Here is a 13,317-nt window from a genome sequence, read left to right as displayed (position 1 = left end):
TTTCCCCTAATCTGCCATGTTATTTCTTCCCTCTGGGCCGCACACATGCTGTTCCCACCACCTGGAGTGTTAGCCCAGCCAGCAGCACTGAAGCCATCCGTGGCACTGGGCTCTGGACCATGGGGCTCACTCCCTTTTCTGATTGCATCACTGGCTTCTAAAGAAGGCCTGAGTGCTGAGCTCATCACATGAAAATTACTTCTCATTAAATAATACACTTCCAAAATTCAAATTTAATAAGCCATGGGTGGAGTCTGGGGTCTTTCTTATTTTTTTTTTCTTTTCTCTTTTTTTTAAGAAGCTCCCTGACTATTCTAAAGTAAGGCAAGTGTGGATTACACCGGTTTACAACCCTCCTTGGGCAACCCATCATGCCCTGCTCGGACTTCTAATGACGATCACCTTTGTCATTATTTAATGCTTACCTCTCATTCACCGCCTTCATCTATCCAACAATGTTCATTAAGGGGCTACAAGGTACGAGGCACGTTTCTAAGGGGTTCATGTGAACCAAAGTGGTACAGTCCTTTCAGAGTTTACATTCTGTAATAGTGCTTCCCTAAAATGTCCATATCCTTGTCTCCAAAATTTGTGAATATGTTACTTTACATGGCAAAAGAGGTTTTGCTGATGTGATTAAGTTAAAGATCTTGAGGTGGAAAAATTAGCTTGGATTTTCCAGGGTTTTTTTTTTTTTTTAAGATTTTTTTTATTTCTTGGGGATCCCTGGGTGGCGCAGCAGTTTAGCGCCTGCCTTTGGCCCAGGGCGTGATCCTGGAGTCCTGGGATCAAGTCCCACATTGGGCTCCCTGCATGGAGTCTGCTTCTCCCTCTGCCTGTGTCTCTGCCTCTCTCTCTCTGTTTGTCTCTCGAATAAATACATAAAATCTTTTTTATAAATAAATAAAATCTTTTTTTAAAGAAGATTTTATGTATTTATTCATGAGACGGAGAATTCTTGAAAGGGAGAGGCAGGGAGAGAGGATCTCAAGCATGGAGCCCCATTCAGGGACTTAATCTCAAGACCCTGAGATCATAACCTGAGCCAAAACTAAGAGTCGGACACTTAAACAACTGAGCCACCCAGGTGTCCCAAATGGTCCAGATCCTCAGTTGCGAGGGTCCTTACGAGGGAAGAGGGAGGCAATGGAATCATCAGTAGAGAAGAGGTGACAACAGTAGCAGAGGTCAGAGTAATGTGATTGTTAGCTTTGAAGATGAAGGAAGAGGGCCATGAGTCCAGGAATGTGGGTGGTTATAGAAGCTGGAAAAAGGCAAGGAAATAGACTCTCCCCTCCAGCCCCCCAGAAGCAAGGCAGCCTTGCCATCTCCTTGATTTAAGCCCAGTGAGACCCACTGTTGGACCTTGATCCGCAGAACTGCGGGATAATAAATAGGTGTTGCTTTAAGCCATTAGATTCGTGGTGATTGTTACAGCAGCAAAAGGAAACTGATACAGAGACTGGCTACCTATTTTGTGCAGGTATGTGATGGACCCCCCCCCCCCTCACTAGATTACAGGTGCTTGAGGGCTCTGTGTTCTGTTTGATTTTCCCTCTCAGCTCCGGGTATGAAGCTGGGCTCACAGAGGAAGCTCAATATACTCCTGCTATAGATTCTGAGAGTGGGGCAGGTGGTTGGTAGGGATTTGGGGTGGGGGATGAAGGGTATAGGCCCGGAAGGAAGGGGAAGGTGTCCGCGTGGAAGAGGTGTTTGAGGTTCCGCGGGGGTGGTCTCAGCTCAGGGGTTCTCAAACATCGGTCAGTGGGAAGGATCCTCGGAGATGAGCCTGTAAAGTCTGGGGGAGGGGGGATCCCTGGGTGGCACAGCGGTTTAGCGCCTGCCTTTGGCCCAGGGCGCGATCCTGGAGACCCGGGATCGAGTCCCACGTCAGGCTCGCCGTGCATGGAGCCTGCTTCTCCCTCTGCCTGTGTCTCTGCCTCTCTCTCTCTCTCTCTCTCTGTGACTATCATAAAAAAAAAAAAAATTAAAAAAAAAAGTCTGGGGGAGGGAATCTGGTGGGTGGGCGCAGGGTGGCAGGAACCCTATTCGCTGTGTACTTGCGTGCTTCCTAATTTTTATATCGAGAAATTTAAGTTTTATTATTATTATTATTTAAGATTTTATTTATGTATTCATGGGAGACCCAGAGAGAGAGGCAGAGACACAGGCAAAGGGAGAAGCAGGCTCCCTGCAGGGAGCCCGACGCGGGACCGATCCCGGGTCTCCAGGGTCACGCCCTGAGCCGAAGGCAGGTGCTCAACCGCCGAGCCACCCCGGTGCCCCCGAGAAATTTACATTTTAAACGAGAATCGTATTCAAAGAGAAACATTTTCAAGTCACCGGGGCCGCAAGTGGCTCGTGTGTATATCGGTTTCCGGGCCCCGCCCAGCCCCGAAGGTCGTGACCCGGTAAGTCTGGGGATGCGCCCCCGAACCTGCTTTTTTTTTTTTTTTTTTTTGCGAGGGACCCCCCCGCCCCTCCCCATCCCGGACGGCGCGGCGGCCCCGGGAGGTCACCTCGGCCCTCGGGCGGGCGGCGGGCGGCCTCCGGCCGGGGAGGGCGCTGTGCCGGCGGCGCGGGGGGCGGGCGGGGGCGGGCGCGGGGCGGAGCGGAGCGCGGGCCGGCGGCGGCTCCCGGCTCGGGCTCGGGCTCGGGCTCCGGCTCCGGCTCCGGCTCCGGCTCCGGCTCCCGCTCCGGCTCCCGCCCGCCCTGCACCTGCGACCCCGCGGCGCTCGCCCTCCGCCCGGCGCCCGCGGCCCCATGGCCCCGTCCCGCCTGCAGCTCGGCCTCCGCGCCGCCTACTCCGGCCTCAGCTCCGCGGCCGGCTTCTCCATCTTCCTCGTCTGGACCGTGCTGTACAGGCAGCCGGGCACCGCGGCCATGGGGGGGCTCGCAGGTACCCGGGGCGCGTGCGCGGGGCCCGGGGCGCGGGGTGGGGGTGCTGCTGGCCCCAGGCCGCCCGTGGGCAGCGCAGGCCCCGCGCGAGTGCCCGCCCCGCGACCGCGTCCTCCCCGCGCCCGCCGCACCGCGCCTGTGCCCGGGCACCTCGGCGCCGCGAGCGCCCTCCCCCGGGGGCCGGAGGGCCGGGGGGCCGGGGGTCCCCGGGGAGGAGGGCGGGACCCACCCCCTGCCGAGGCCCCGCGGAGCCCAACCACCCGGGCACCCTCACCCCCACCCCCGCGTCCGTGCCCCTTGCGCCCGGCCCAGGGGGCTCCCGGCCCAGGTGTGCGGGACCAGCGCGCGCTGCCCCGTCTGGGCTTCAAGGGGCACAGGGGGGCCGCCGGGGTGGCTCAGCCGTGCAGCGGCTGCCTTTGGCTCAGGGCGTGATCCCGGAGACCTGGGATCGAGTCCCCCGGGATCGAGTCCCCGGGATCGGGTCCCCCAGGATCGAGTCCCCCGGGGATGGAGTCCCACATCAGGGAGCCTGCTTCCCCTTCTGCCTGTGTCTCTGCCTCTCTCTCTCTTTCTCTCTCTCTCTGTGTCTCTCATGAATAAATAAATAAAATCTTATTTTTTAAAAAAAGGGGGGGAGCGCAAAGGGAGGCAAGTGCTAGAGTGAGAGAGCGCCAGGGTGCTGCCTGAGGCGGGGTCCTCCCCGATGCTGTGTCTTCACTGTGCACCTTCGGGCACCCATGGGCCTCTCTGTGTTGTAGAATCGGGTGAAGACAAAACATTATTCCTACTCGCTAGCATTTTCCCCCCTAATACTTTCTGTGTGTCATCATCATCTTATTTCCATCATCTTATTTCATCTTTGCACGGGTCCTAAGCAGTAGGCATTATTGTCGTGCCCATTTCACGGATAAGGCATTAAACTGAGGGTTAGAGTAAATAAATGGCTTGCCCAGGGTTACACAGCTACCTGAAATAACATGCGTGGGAAAAGAACTTTGGGAAAAAATACGTGCAAGGGTATTACTTGTACATATGGAGATCCCATTCCATTACAAAAAATCCTCTGCCCAAAAGAAGCCCTAAATGGACTCGCTGAAAATAACTGGATTTCCTCATAGCCCCCAAGCCTCCTGAGTGCCTTCCCTGGGTAAAGCAGGAATGGGAGGTGGCATTTCTCTTAAAAGAGGGGTGTGCATAGCCACAGTCTGAGCAACACCAGAGACCTTGGGGGGCACCCTGGCTGGGATGCTCTCCTGCCCCCCCCACCTGTGGGTTCCTGTCCTCCCTGGAGACAGCCAGCCCAGGGTTGCTCCGATATCTACAGACCCCTGGTCCCCTGTCCCCGCACCCCCTGCTGCTACTGTGCTCCTCAGGGGTCCCCGCACCCCCTGCTGCTACTGTGCTCCTCAGGGGTCTCTCCTTGTGGCTTTGTGTTGTAGTCCCGTAGGCCCTGCTGCTTTCTGTTGGGAAGGCCGTGTCTTCAGGCGACGTCCTGTGGCTGTACTGCCGCCTGAGAGGAAGGGGCTGGTTGGGGCCGAGGAGGGAAGGCCGTCCCTGGGATCTGGGATCAGAGCTGGTGTGTTTGAGTCTGGCCGGGTAGAGCTGAGCCCTTCCTAGCCACGCGACCTTGAGCACGTCCATGCCTCCCGGGCCTCAGTTTCCTCCTCGCTGTAAGGAGCGGGAGGAGATACCACTGAAAGAGATGATCTCGGAGAGCCCCTCCAGGTTGGCAGTAGTGAGTCTAGAACGCTCTGCGGCGTTCATCCCACAGCTGCCTCCTAGGAGGCTGTGGTAAAGGCCCTGTACCTAGGGCTCCAGGGTCCTTCTGACCCAGACTCTGCTCTCTCTTCCTCCCCGAAGGCTTCGCTTAGCCCCTGAGGCCCACCGAGCCACCTGCAGGGAGAGGTGTGAGGGCAGCAAGCAGCTGAAGCAGGGTCCTGACGCCTCCTTGACAGTCTGGCCTTCCAGACAACCAGGAGGTGGCAATGGAAGAGCAAAGCCACTTGGTGGTGGTGGTGCAGCGGGCGGGCGGAGGGGTGGCCAGGTCAGAGCCACGGGCCCTCTCCACCCTGAGTGGGTTCTGGGAAAGTCTGTAGCCAGGCAGCCTCCTTCCTCTTTTAGGGGTGAAGCATCAGCAGATTTACTGACTTGTGAGCACCCCACTTCTGACTTGGCACTTTCCAGCCCAGAAGCTGCTGAGTCACCAGAAGCCAGCCCCAGCATGCTCCTTCTCCCCTGCAAATGAGGCAGGGGCGGACGGGGGTGCTGGTTTCTGAGGCAGGGTCAGCCCTGGAGTCCCTGGGGTCCCTGGGGCCAATGGGAAGAGTGTTCCTGGGTGGAGACCTACTGTCTCCCATCCTCATGGGCGTCTGGTTTGGAGGAAAGCCACTTGCAGAGAAAATAGTTTTGCTGTGGGAATCCTGGGGAAACACGGACTCTCGCTCCAGATCTAGTAGACCAAAGAAAGGTGGAAAGAATAGAAAAAAATGTTTAGTTTTATTTATTTATTCATGAGACACAGAGAGAGGCAGAGACATAAGGAGAAGCAACATCCCAGTGGGGAGCCCGATGTGGGACTCGATCCCGGGACCCCAGAATCACCACCTAAACCAAAGGCAGATGCTCAACCACTGAGTCACCAAGGCATCCCGGAAAGAATAGAGAATTTGCCCCAGAGGCCTAAATGGCTTTGTGTTCTCCCTCTGGGAGGGAGAGGGGTCCTGGGGCTCCGGGCCTTGCTTTTCCCCAGGGCTGGTGTAGAGGGCAGGGGTTCAAGAACAGAGTGGGGCCCTGGACCAGGGTTCCACTTGTCTGAGTGTCTCTGTGGGCTCCTCTGGCCCCTCCCCGGCTCCTCACCTCCAACCCAGCCACTGGTGAGACGCTCACCGACCAACTCTGCTCCGTCCTTGCCCTTGGTCTGCCAGCTGCGAGCCCACCGAAGCGGTGGGGTGGGTGGGGTGAGGGCTGGCGTGGCCATGCAGCCGGGTGGGCCTGCGGAGCTGTCCGTTCTGCCCTGAATAGCCCAGCATGTCGTAGGAAGAGAGCGAAGCTGAGACACCGTTGCTTCTTTTTTTTTTTTAATTTTATTTATTTATTTATTTATGATAGTCACAGAGAGAGAGAGAGAGAGAGAGAGGCAGAGACACAGGCAGAGGGAGAAGCAGGCTTCATGCACCGGGAGCCCGATGTGGGATTCGATCCTGGGTCTCCAGGATCGCACCCTGGGCCAAAGGCAGGCGCCAAACCCCTGCACCACCCAGGGATCCCGACACCGTTGCTTCTGGCGTGAGGTGTGGGAGGGGACCAGCTGGGGCTCCTGCTCCTTCACCGACCACCTGTGGGGAGGTCCCTGTTCGAAGGAAGGTGGTGGGAGCCCGGGCCGGTGGGAACTGGCCTGCTTCCAGAAGTGGCTTGTGTTTATCTGGAGGCAAGGCCTGTGCACAGGGGAAGTGAGAGGTGGTTAAGGTTGTGCCTGCTTATTAACGAAGAACTGGTATGTGGAACCCCCCAAAATGGCCATCTCCCTTTTCCTGGTACGTGGGTGTACGCCCGGGGCGGGAGGGCCTGGGGGCACAGCTGCAGCACGGCCAGTGGACTAACATGTGGCATTTGCGCAGGCCCCTATTTCAGCATTTCCTAACCCAGAAATTGCTGAGTCACAGAGGAATTACTCTGACCTCCTTAGTGTTCTCCTAAGCTGGCTCCAGAATCTTGGAGCGGTAAAGGATCCCAGAGCTCATGTCCCCCAGCCCTCCATGGCCAACTGGGGAGACGGGGCACGTGGAGCCATCCCAGGCAGATGCCCATCCGACTGTTCCTCGGACGCGCTCAGAACAATATGCCTTCTTCCTAGGGCCCTTTAAGAACCCAAACAGAATGCCCAGATGAGCACTTAGGATGCATGTGGGGGGTTTGGGAAATGCTTCTGAGAAGGGCCGCTGCCACATGCTCCGGGTCGTAGAAGATATAAGCAGAAGCCGTGAGATTATAACTCTGTCCACCTCCAGCTTCCTGTCTAGGCAGGGATGGAGATGCTTGTTCTGGCTCACCCTGACCTCAGGGGTGGAGGGACCCAGGTTCCAGGCCCCTGACCCGCAGAAAGTTGGGGTGGGGACGGGCAAAGCCTGGAGAGTATGGGTCCAACAGGGTGGGATGGGGCCTGGGCCTGGCAGGGCCCGAACCCTCGCTAGCGGGGAACCCCTGAGGTGGTCACGTTTCCAGGCTGGCAGGACCCTTGGGCTCACCCATTTCTAGAAGTGGAAGTACTAAGGTTGTAAGAGGTCACGAGCAGCACAGCTGTGCCAGGCCCCAGACTTCCTGGCTCATAGTCCCGTGGCTCACGGTCCTGTGCCAGGCCGCCCAAATTGTGACAGCTTCTGAGCTGATAGCCAGAGCAGGGTTCTGTGATAATGCCGCCCACCCAACCTCTTTTTCCCTCCTAACTGGGAAAAAAAAAAAAAAAAGAAAAGAAAAAAAAAAAAGAAAAGAAAAAGGAAAGGAAAGGAAAGAAGTATTTGGGGCATATAAAAAAGGACAGGTGATTTAATGAACTCCCTTATACTTAGCACCTGGCCTAAGAAATAAACTCACAGATTCAGTCAGAGCACTCTCCCACCGCCAATCTCCCATCTACTTTCCTTCCGTCTTTCCCTTGCCCAAGAAAACCACTTTCCCCATCCAGATATCCACCCTTGCTATACACATATGCTACGCTGCGTTTAGTGTGTGTGGCTGCCTTTAAAAAAAAAATTATTTATTTATTTGACAGAGAAAGCAGGTGGAGTGGCAGGCAGAGGGAGAAGCAGGCTCCCCGCTGAACAGGGAGCCTGGCTCGGCTTGATCCCAGGGCCCCGGGGTCATGACCTGAGCCGAAGGCAGACGTTTAACTGACCGAGCCACCCAGCCACTCTGCAGCTGCCTCTTTGAGACATCTCCTGATTCCTGGGATCCAGCAGCCCGTGTAGCCCCCCCACACGTAGACCACTTGCAGCTGGCCCTGCCTCTTGCCTCTTTCCTCCCTTGCTGGGACCCTGTGGCCCTGCTCCGGACCCTTGCCAATGGGACTGGTATTTGTTCTATTCTTGGGGCCGTGCCGGCAGGCACAGCCTGGCACAGAGGGCATCATTGTACTGGCTGAGTGGCAGCTGGCTTTGTAGGGGAAGTGCCCGGCCAGGCCCAGAGGGCAGACCCTGGAGAGGCGGGGGGCGTCTGGTTTGCCCTCTCTTAAAACTGGAAGGAGTGACATGGGGTCAGGTGACGAGCAAGGCCACTTGGGTGCTGGGTGGCCTTGGGGGTCTCAGTTCTGGGCCTCTTCACTCTGCAAGACCAGTCCGTGGGGTTCTGAAAGGGCCCCGCTGGCCAAGAGTTCAGCCCCAGGCCCCTGAGGGCCACGTAGAACCGGAGCATCCCGGGAGGCCGCCGCTTCCCACCTCTGGGCCCTCGGTAGGTGGGCGCAGGTCCTGGGAAGCAGGCTGGCTGCCGTGATGCCCAGACCTTCCCATGTCAGGACCTCTTTACACCCCTGGAAAGTAGTGAAGCCCCAAGGAAATTTTGTTGATGTGGGTTATATCTATTGATCTGTACCACACTAGAAATTAAGACCCAGAACATTGTCAAGCATTCCAAAGTAAATATTGAAAATAACATTGCAGGACACCTGAGTGGCTCAGGGGTTGAGCACCTGCCTTCGGGTCAGGGTGTGATCCTGGATTCTCAGGATTGAGTCCCACATGGGGCTCCCTGCATGGAGCCTGCTTCTCCCTCTGCCTGGGTCTCTGCCTCTCTCTCTCTCTGTGTCGCTCATGAATAAATAAAAAAAAATAACATTGCGTTAGCATAAAATAACATCCCCGTGTAAGAAATAGTCATGTTTAAGACAAAAAAAAAAAAAAAGAGGGAGAAGAATGGCATGCTTCCCAATTTTTGCAAGTCACTTTAGTATCTGGCTTACCAGAAGACAGCTAGATTCTCTTATCTGCGTTTGCCTCCAAGTGCTGTGATGCCAGAGGCCGCGTAGCCTCCAGAACACTCCACTCCGCAGTCAGGAAGCAGCGAGAGTGGAAGGCCACCTTATCTCAGCATTAGTCAGCTAGCAGCCCTGGCCTCGGGGACCCAAGGGTCCCAGGGGCCCCTGAGGCCCCTGGGCTGAAGGCAGCGGGAGGGGGAGAGGGGAAGGGCGGCCTCCCCAGCTGACCAGCCTGTCCCCCGGCAGGTGTGCTGGCGCTGTGGGTGCTGGTGACGCACGTGATGTACATGCAGGATTACTGGAGGACCTGGCTCAAGGGACTGCGTGGCTTCTTCTTTGTGGGCGTCCTCTTCTCGGCCGTGTCCGTGGCCACCTTCTGCACCTTCCTCATGCTGGCTGTCACCCGACACCAGAGTGAGCGCTGTTGGGGCACTTGGGGGTTCACCTGGGATTCCCGTCCTGGTTCCAAAGCTTGTGTCCAAGGAACTTGGGAGGCCCGTGCCTGGGGGTTCTCACCGAGGGGGTAATGAGTACCCAGCCCCCTGGGTTGGAAAGGGCTCGGGGAACCCGGTGTCCTCTGCAGGTCAGCAGGCAGGGGTGTCCTGGATAGAGCCCCTGGGGGGAGTCCTCGAGCCCGGCTCTGGGGTGGGAGCGCCCCCTGGTGGCTGCGGCCAGCAAGTGGGCAAAGGCCCTCCGGGCCCCAGGAGTCTAGGGCTGGAAGCAGGGTGCAGGGGCGCTGGGTAACCCAGGGCCGAGCGCCCATCCAGGCCTGTCACTGGCCAGCCCTGACCTTCCCTCGTCCCCACGGCCTCCTGCCTGCAAACCCCGAAGGCCCTAAAACTGGCTAGCGCGGGCCACCTCTCCTGGAGGTTGTGGGGAGGGGTGGCCCTGGGCTTGCGGCCTGGTGGCAGGGGTCCAGGGCAAAGCCGGCTCAAGTCACCGTGGGGTTCCTCTCCCCTGCAGGCCTCACAGACCCCAACAGCTACTACCTCTCCTGCGTCTGGAGCTTCATTTCCTTCAAGTGGGCCTTCCTGCTGAGCCTTTACGCCCACCGCTACCGGGCTGACTTCGCCGACATCAGCATCCTCAGCGATTTCTGACCCAAGGGGTGAGGCTTCTGTCCCCTGGGGGTCCTCAGGACCTGGACTCGGCCTCTGAGGTACTGGGCAGGCCTGCCACCCCCCCGGAGGCCCTAGATCTGCGGCAGAAGAAACACAGCAGGAGGACTGCCGTCTCCTAGGAAGCTGTCCTGCCCCCTTTGTGGGACACGCGTTGTGGGACACGCGGGTGCGGTGGAAACGGGTCCTTCCTGCCACGCGGCTCCCCATCGGCCTGGCTGGAGGGCAGCTTTAGACCTTTTCAGATGGATCTATTTTCTTAGCACTCAGTGAGAAAGCAAGCGGGGCCAGGGCAGTGAGTCAAGCGGTAGGGCAGGGAGCCTTGACCTCTGCCTGGGGGCGCTGTCTCTCAGGCCAGGCTGAGAACCTGGGAGGTCAGTTCAAGTAGAGACCTCTCAGCCCCGACCCCAACCCCCCATCCCATTGTCCTTTGAGGGCCGGATAGCTTAACTCCTCAGTCCCAGGGATGGCAACACTTGGCTCTCTTTTCCCCGAGGCCTGGGGACCGGAGTGGAGAGTGTAGTGTCCCCTCCCAGAGCGGGTCTCCCGTGAGTGTGCTAGAGCCGGTCATCTCCTTCAGCATCCCCAAGCCCTCTGTTTTACACACACACACCACACACCCCAAACAAAGCGGGACTCCCTGAATGAAGCCAGACTGAACGTCTGGGGAAGGTGCCCTGCCCCCCACCATGGTGTAGGCTGGCAGGAAACCTGCAAATCCGTGCCCGTGTACCTCCAGCCCTACATTTCTGTCACTTCTCACATGCATCACCCCTAGCCCCGAGACGTCCCCCCGCTCCCCTGCTCACTGCCCTCCGCCTAGAGCTTTCATCTTTTTAAATCTCCCTTCCGCAGGACAAAAATCTGCTTTTCTGCCATCTGGCACAAGGGCTCACCTAACTCGGGAGGGAGGGAGCTATTGTTACCTTTTTACGTTAGGTTGCCATTTTGCACGGTCTACCCTCTTCCCACCTGATGTGTCCTGCCCTTCAGCTCTTTGCCTTATCTGTGTCACTGTCACTTTAGCAGAAATACAGCGGCCATTTGTACCAGACAGCCTCTGGTGGTTCCTTGGGGGGTGGGAATCTTGTGGGGTGGGGGTTGGGGGTGCTGGGGGAGCGGGAAGCAGGAAGGGTGGTGGTGGTGGGTCTCTAGCTGCCTCGGGAAACCCATCTCCGTAGCTCACTGGTGCCCTGGAGGGCAGAGGAGGGACCACTGCCCCAGGGGCTGGAGGCCCTCTCCCTCTGGCCCCTCTTGGCATCAGGGAGCCCAGTAGCCTGGCTCTCAGCTCACCCCAGCCAGGGGTCGGGGGCATGCCCAGAGGCAGAGGCACAGCCTCAGCACCACCAGTGGCATTTCATGTCAGTCACCCAAGAGGCTAGGACAGACGGGAAGGGAGCTGAACCTGTTCCCCTTCATAGTCTCCTAGGCTGTGGGCTTGGGGCGAGGTCTGAGGTGATGAAGCTGCTCTTCCTGCCGGTCGGAGAAGCCTGGCTGGCTCAGAACTGTAAAGACAGGCCCCGGCAGCCTGGCACCTTCCTCTCCGGTGATTGGAGGAGCTTGTCCCGGCCTGTTGCCTCATGCATCGTCTCTTCTAGGCTCATTATATGTTAGGAAGTCATGATGCATTTGAGCAGGAAGGGGCCATAACAGAGTCTATTTCTGGAGCCTTTAGCTGATAAACAGAGGTCCCAGGAGGTGACGTGACTTACCTGAGCTCCCAGCTGGGACCTGAACCCAGGTAGGTCGGATTCACCACCCTCGGGGGATGCCTTCCAGGTTGCGCGTCTCCATCCCACCCTCTCGGCAGGCCTGCTCTCTCTGGACTCAGCCCAAAGCGGCTGCCGCTCTATTACCCCCAGGTGGGGCAAGTGGGGACGGCCAGGGTGTGTTCAGAAGGGATTCTTTCTGCAAGGGAGCTGCCACGGAGGGGGGGAGCTGGAGGGGGGCTGGAGGGGGGCTGGGCCCTTTCCCACAGTAAACGAGACGCGTGCGCACGAGGTACAGCTGTTCACCCACCGAACACCCCTCCTCCCCAGAGGCCCTTTCACAGGCATCTTTAAAGCAAATAAAACATTTATTGTTCAGATTTTTTTTCCTTTTTTTTTTCTTATTTTTTTTTCTTTTTTACAAAAACATGCATACATACACAGGGTATGGTGGTCCTGGGGAAGACACACACACACACACACACACACACACACACACTCTCACACTCTCTCTCACACGCACACAAACACTTTCCTTCTTGGCCCCAGGCCAGGACCCCAGAAGCCTTGAAGACTTTGCCAGGGCAGCCTCCCCTCCCCTGTGTCTTGCATCCACTCTCCCACCCCTTTCCCCTCAGCCAGGCTAGTCCTATGTGGGGCAGGAGTGAGAGCTGGGTGAGGGAGACCCCAGAAAGAGAGAGGGCTCACGGAGGGGGGCGGTGACCGAGGGGCCCCTGGCGGTCACACTGTGCCGCTGAGGGGAGATGAAGAGTTTGGCACCATCGGCTCAGGAAGCACGGAACTCCCAGAGCACCTGTCGGCTCCGCCAGGGCACTGAGATGGCTGATGGAGGGGGGCCTGTGGCAGGGGCTGGGACCCGATGGGAGGCCTGCCGACCACTGCTCTTTCGGAAGGAGCTTTGTCTCCCTGCCCAGTGGCGGCGGGGGGGGGGAGTGGGCAGGGGGGGGAAGCTTCCAGAGTCATCTGAGGAAGCAGGCAAGAGGGATGCCCCTGCACTCAGGGGTAAGGGACTCCCTGACTTCCCCCTCCCTCCCCCCGCCCCCATACTCCAGCTCAGCCCTCAGAGCCTAGGGAGGGCCACCCTGGCTGAGGCCAAGTTCACATTTCTGCGTGGAGCCTGGGGCCGTGTGCAAAGCCCAGGGTCTACGGAGCCATGAAGAATAGTGGTTATCGGTGGGCCCGACCGAGCTAGTCCTCCTCTGTGCAGTCCTGAGGGATGGGGCCCAGCCAGGGGCCTGGACCCCAAAGGGGTCGACTCTGTTCTTGAGAGAGCCCTACTGAGGTGGGGCTGGCTGCCCAGCTGGCCTCCTCCCCGGGTCCTCTTTGGTCCCTATCCTAGATGCAGGGCCCTGCTCAGGCTCCTTGGGGTGACTGGCAAGGGGCTGTGCTCTGGCCCCAACTACCTGCCCGAAGGCCCTCTGTAGACCCGGGGACTGGGTACTGTTGCCAGAGGCTAGAGGAGAACCAGGTCCGAAGGGCAGGGGTGGGCAGGCGAATCCGTTGTGAAGCCTTAGAGATTCATAGGCTCTTCCTCCTCCACCAGCTGTTCCGGGGGCCTGGAGGAGGGAGACACAAGGGTGGGGATGCTGGAGGGGGCCGGGGGCTG

General features: G+C 58.2%; 2 protein-coding genes across 11 annotated transcripts in view; one reads left to right on the top strand and one right to left on the bottom strand.

The window, feature by feature from the left end:
- The first annotated feature begins 2,665 nt into the window (after positions 1 to 2,665).
- On the top strand, positions 2,666 to 11,035 carry SLC48A1 (solute carrier family 48 member 1). Its single transcript, XM_077870323.1, has 3 exons — positions 2,666 to 2,899; positions 9,110 to 9,277; positions 9,827 to 11,035. The coding sequence occupies exons 1-3, from the start codon at positions 2,764 to 2,766 to the stop codon at positions 9,961 to 9,963; spliced, it is 441 nt and encodes a 146-aa protein (XP_077726449.1). The 5' UTR covers positions 2,666 to 2,763; the 3' UTR covers positions 9,964 to 11,035.
- A 1,004-nt stretch (positions 11,036 to 12,039) lies between these two features.
- The window catches only part of HDAC7 (histone deacetylase 7), a 38,738-nt gene continuing 37,460 nt past the window's right edge, over positions 12,040 to 13,317 (bottom strand). For all 10 annotated transcript variants that reach the window (XM_077870320.1, XM_077870322.1, XM_077870313.1 and 7 more), the window contains one exon: positions 12,040 to 13,267. In XM_077870320.1, coding sequence (XP_077726446.1) covers positions 13,222 to 13,267 — 46 coding nt within the window. In that variant the 3' untranslated portion in view covers positions 12,040 to 13,221. The remainder of the gene's footprint in view (positions 13,268 to 13,317) is intronic.

Source organism: Canis aureus, chromosome 25, assembly GCF_053574225.1.
Source record: "Canis aureus isolate CA01 chromosome 25, VMU_Caureus_v.1.0, whole genome shotgun sequence".
NCBI classification, from domain to species: Eukaryota; Metazoa; Chordata; class Mammalia; order Carnivora; family Canidae; genus Canis; species Canis aureus.
The sequence above is the reverse complement of the archived record's forward strand: the minus strand, read 5'-3'. Positions and strand labels throughout refer to the sequence as shown.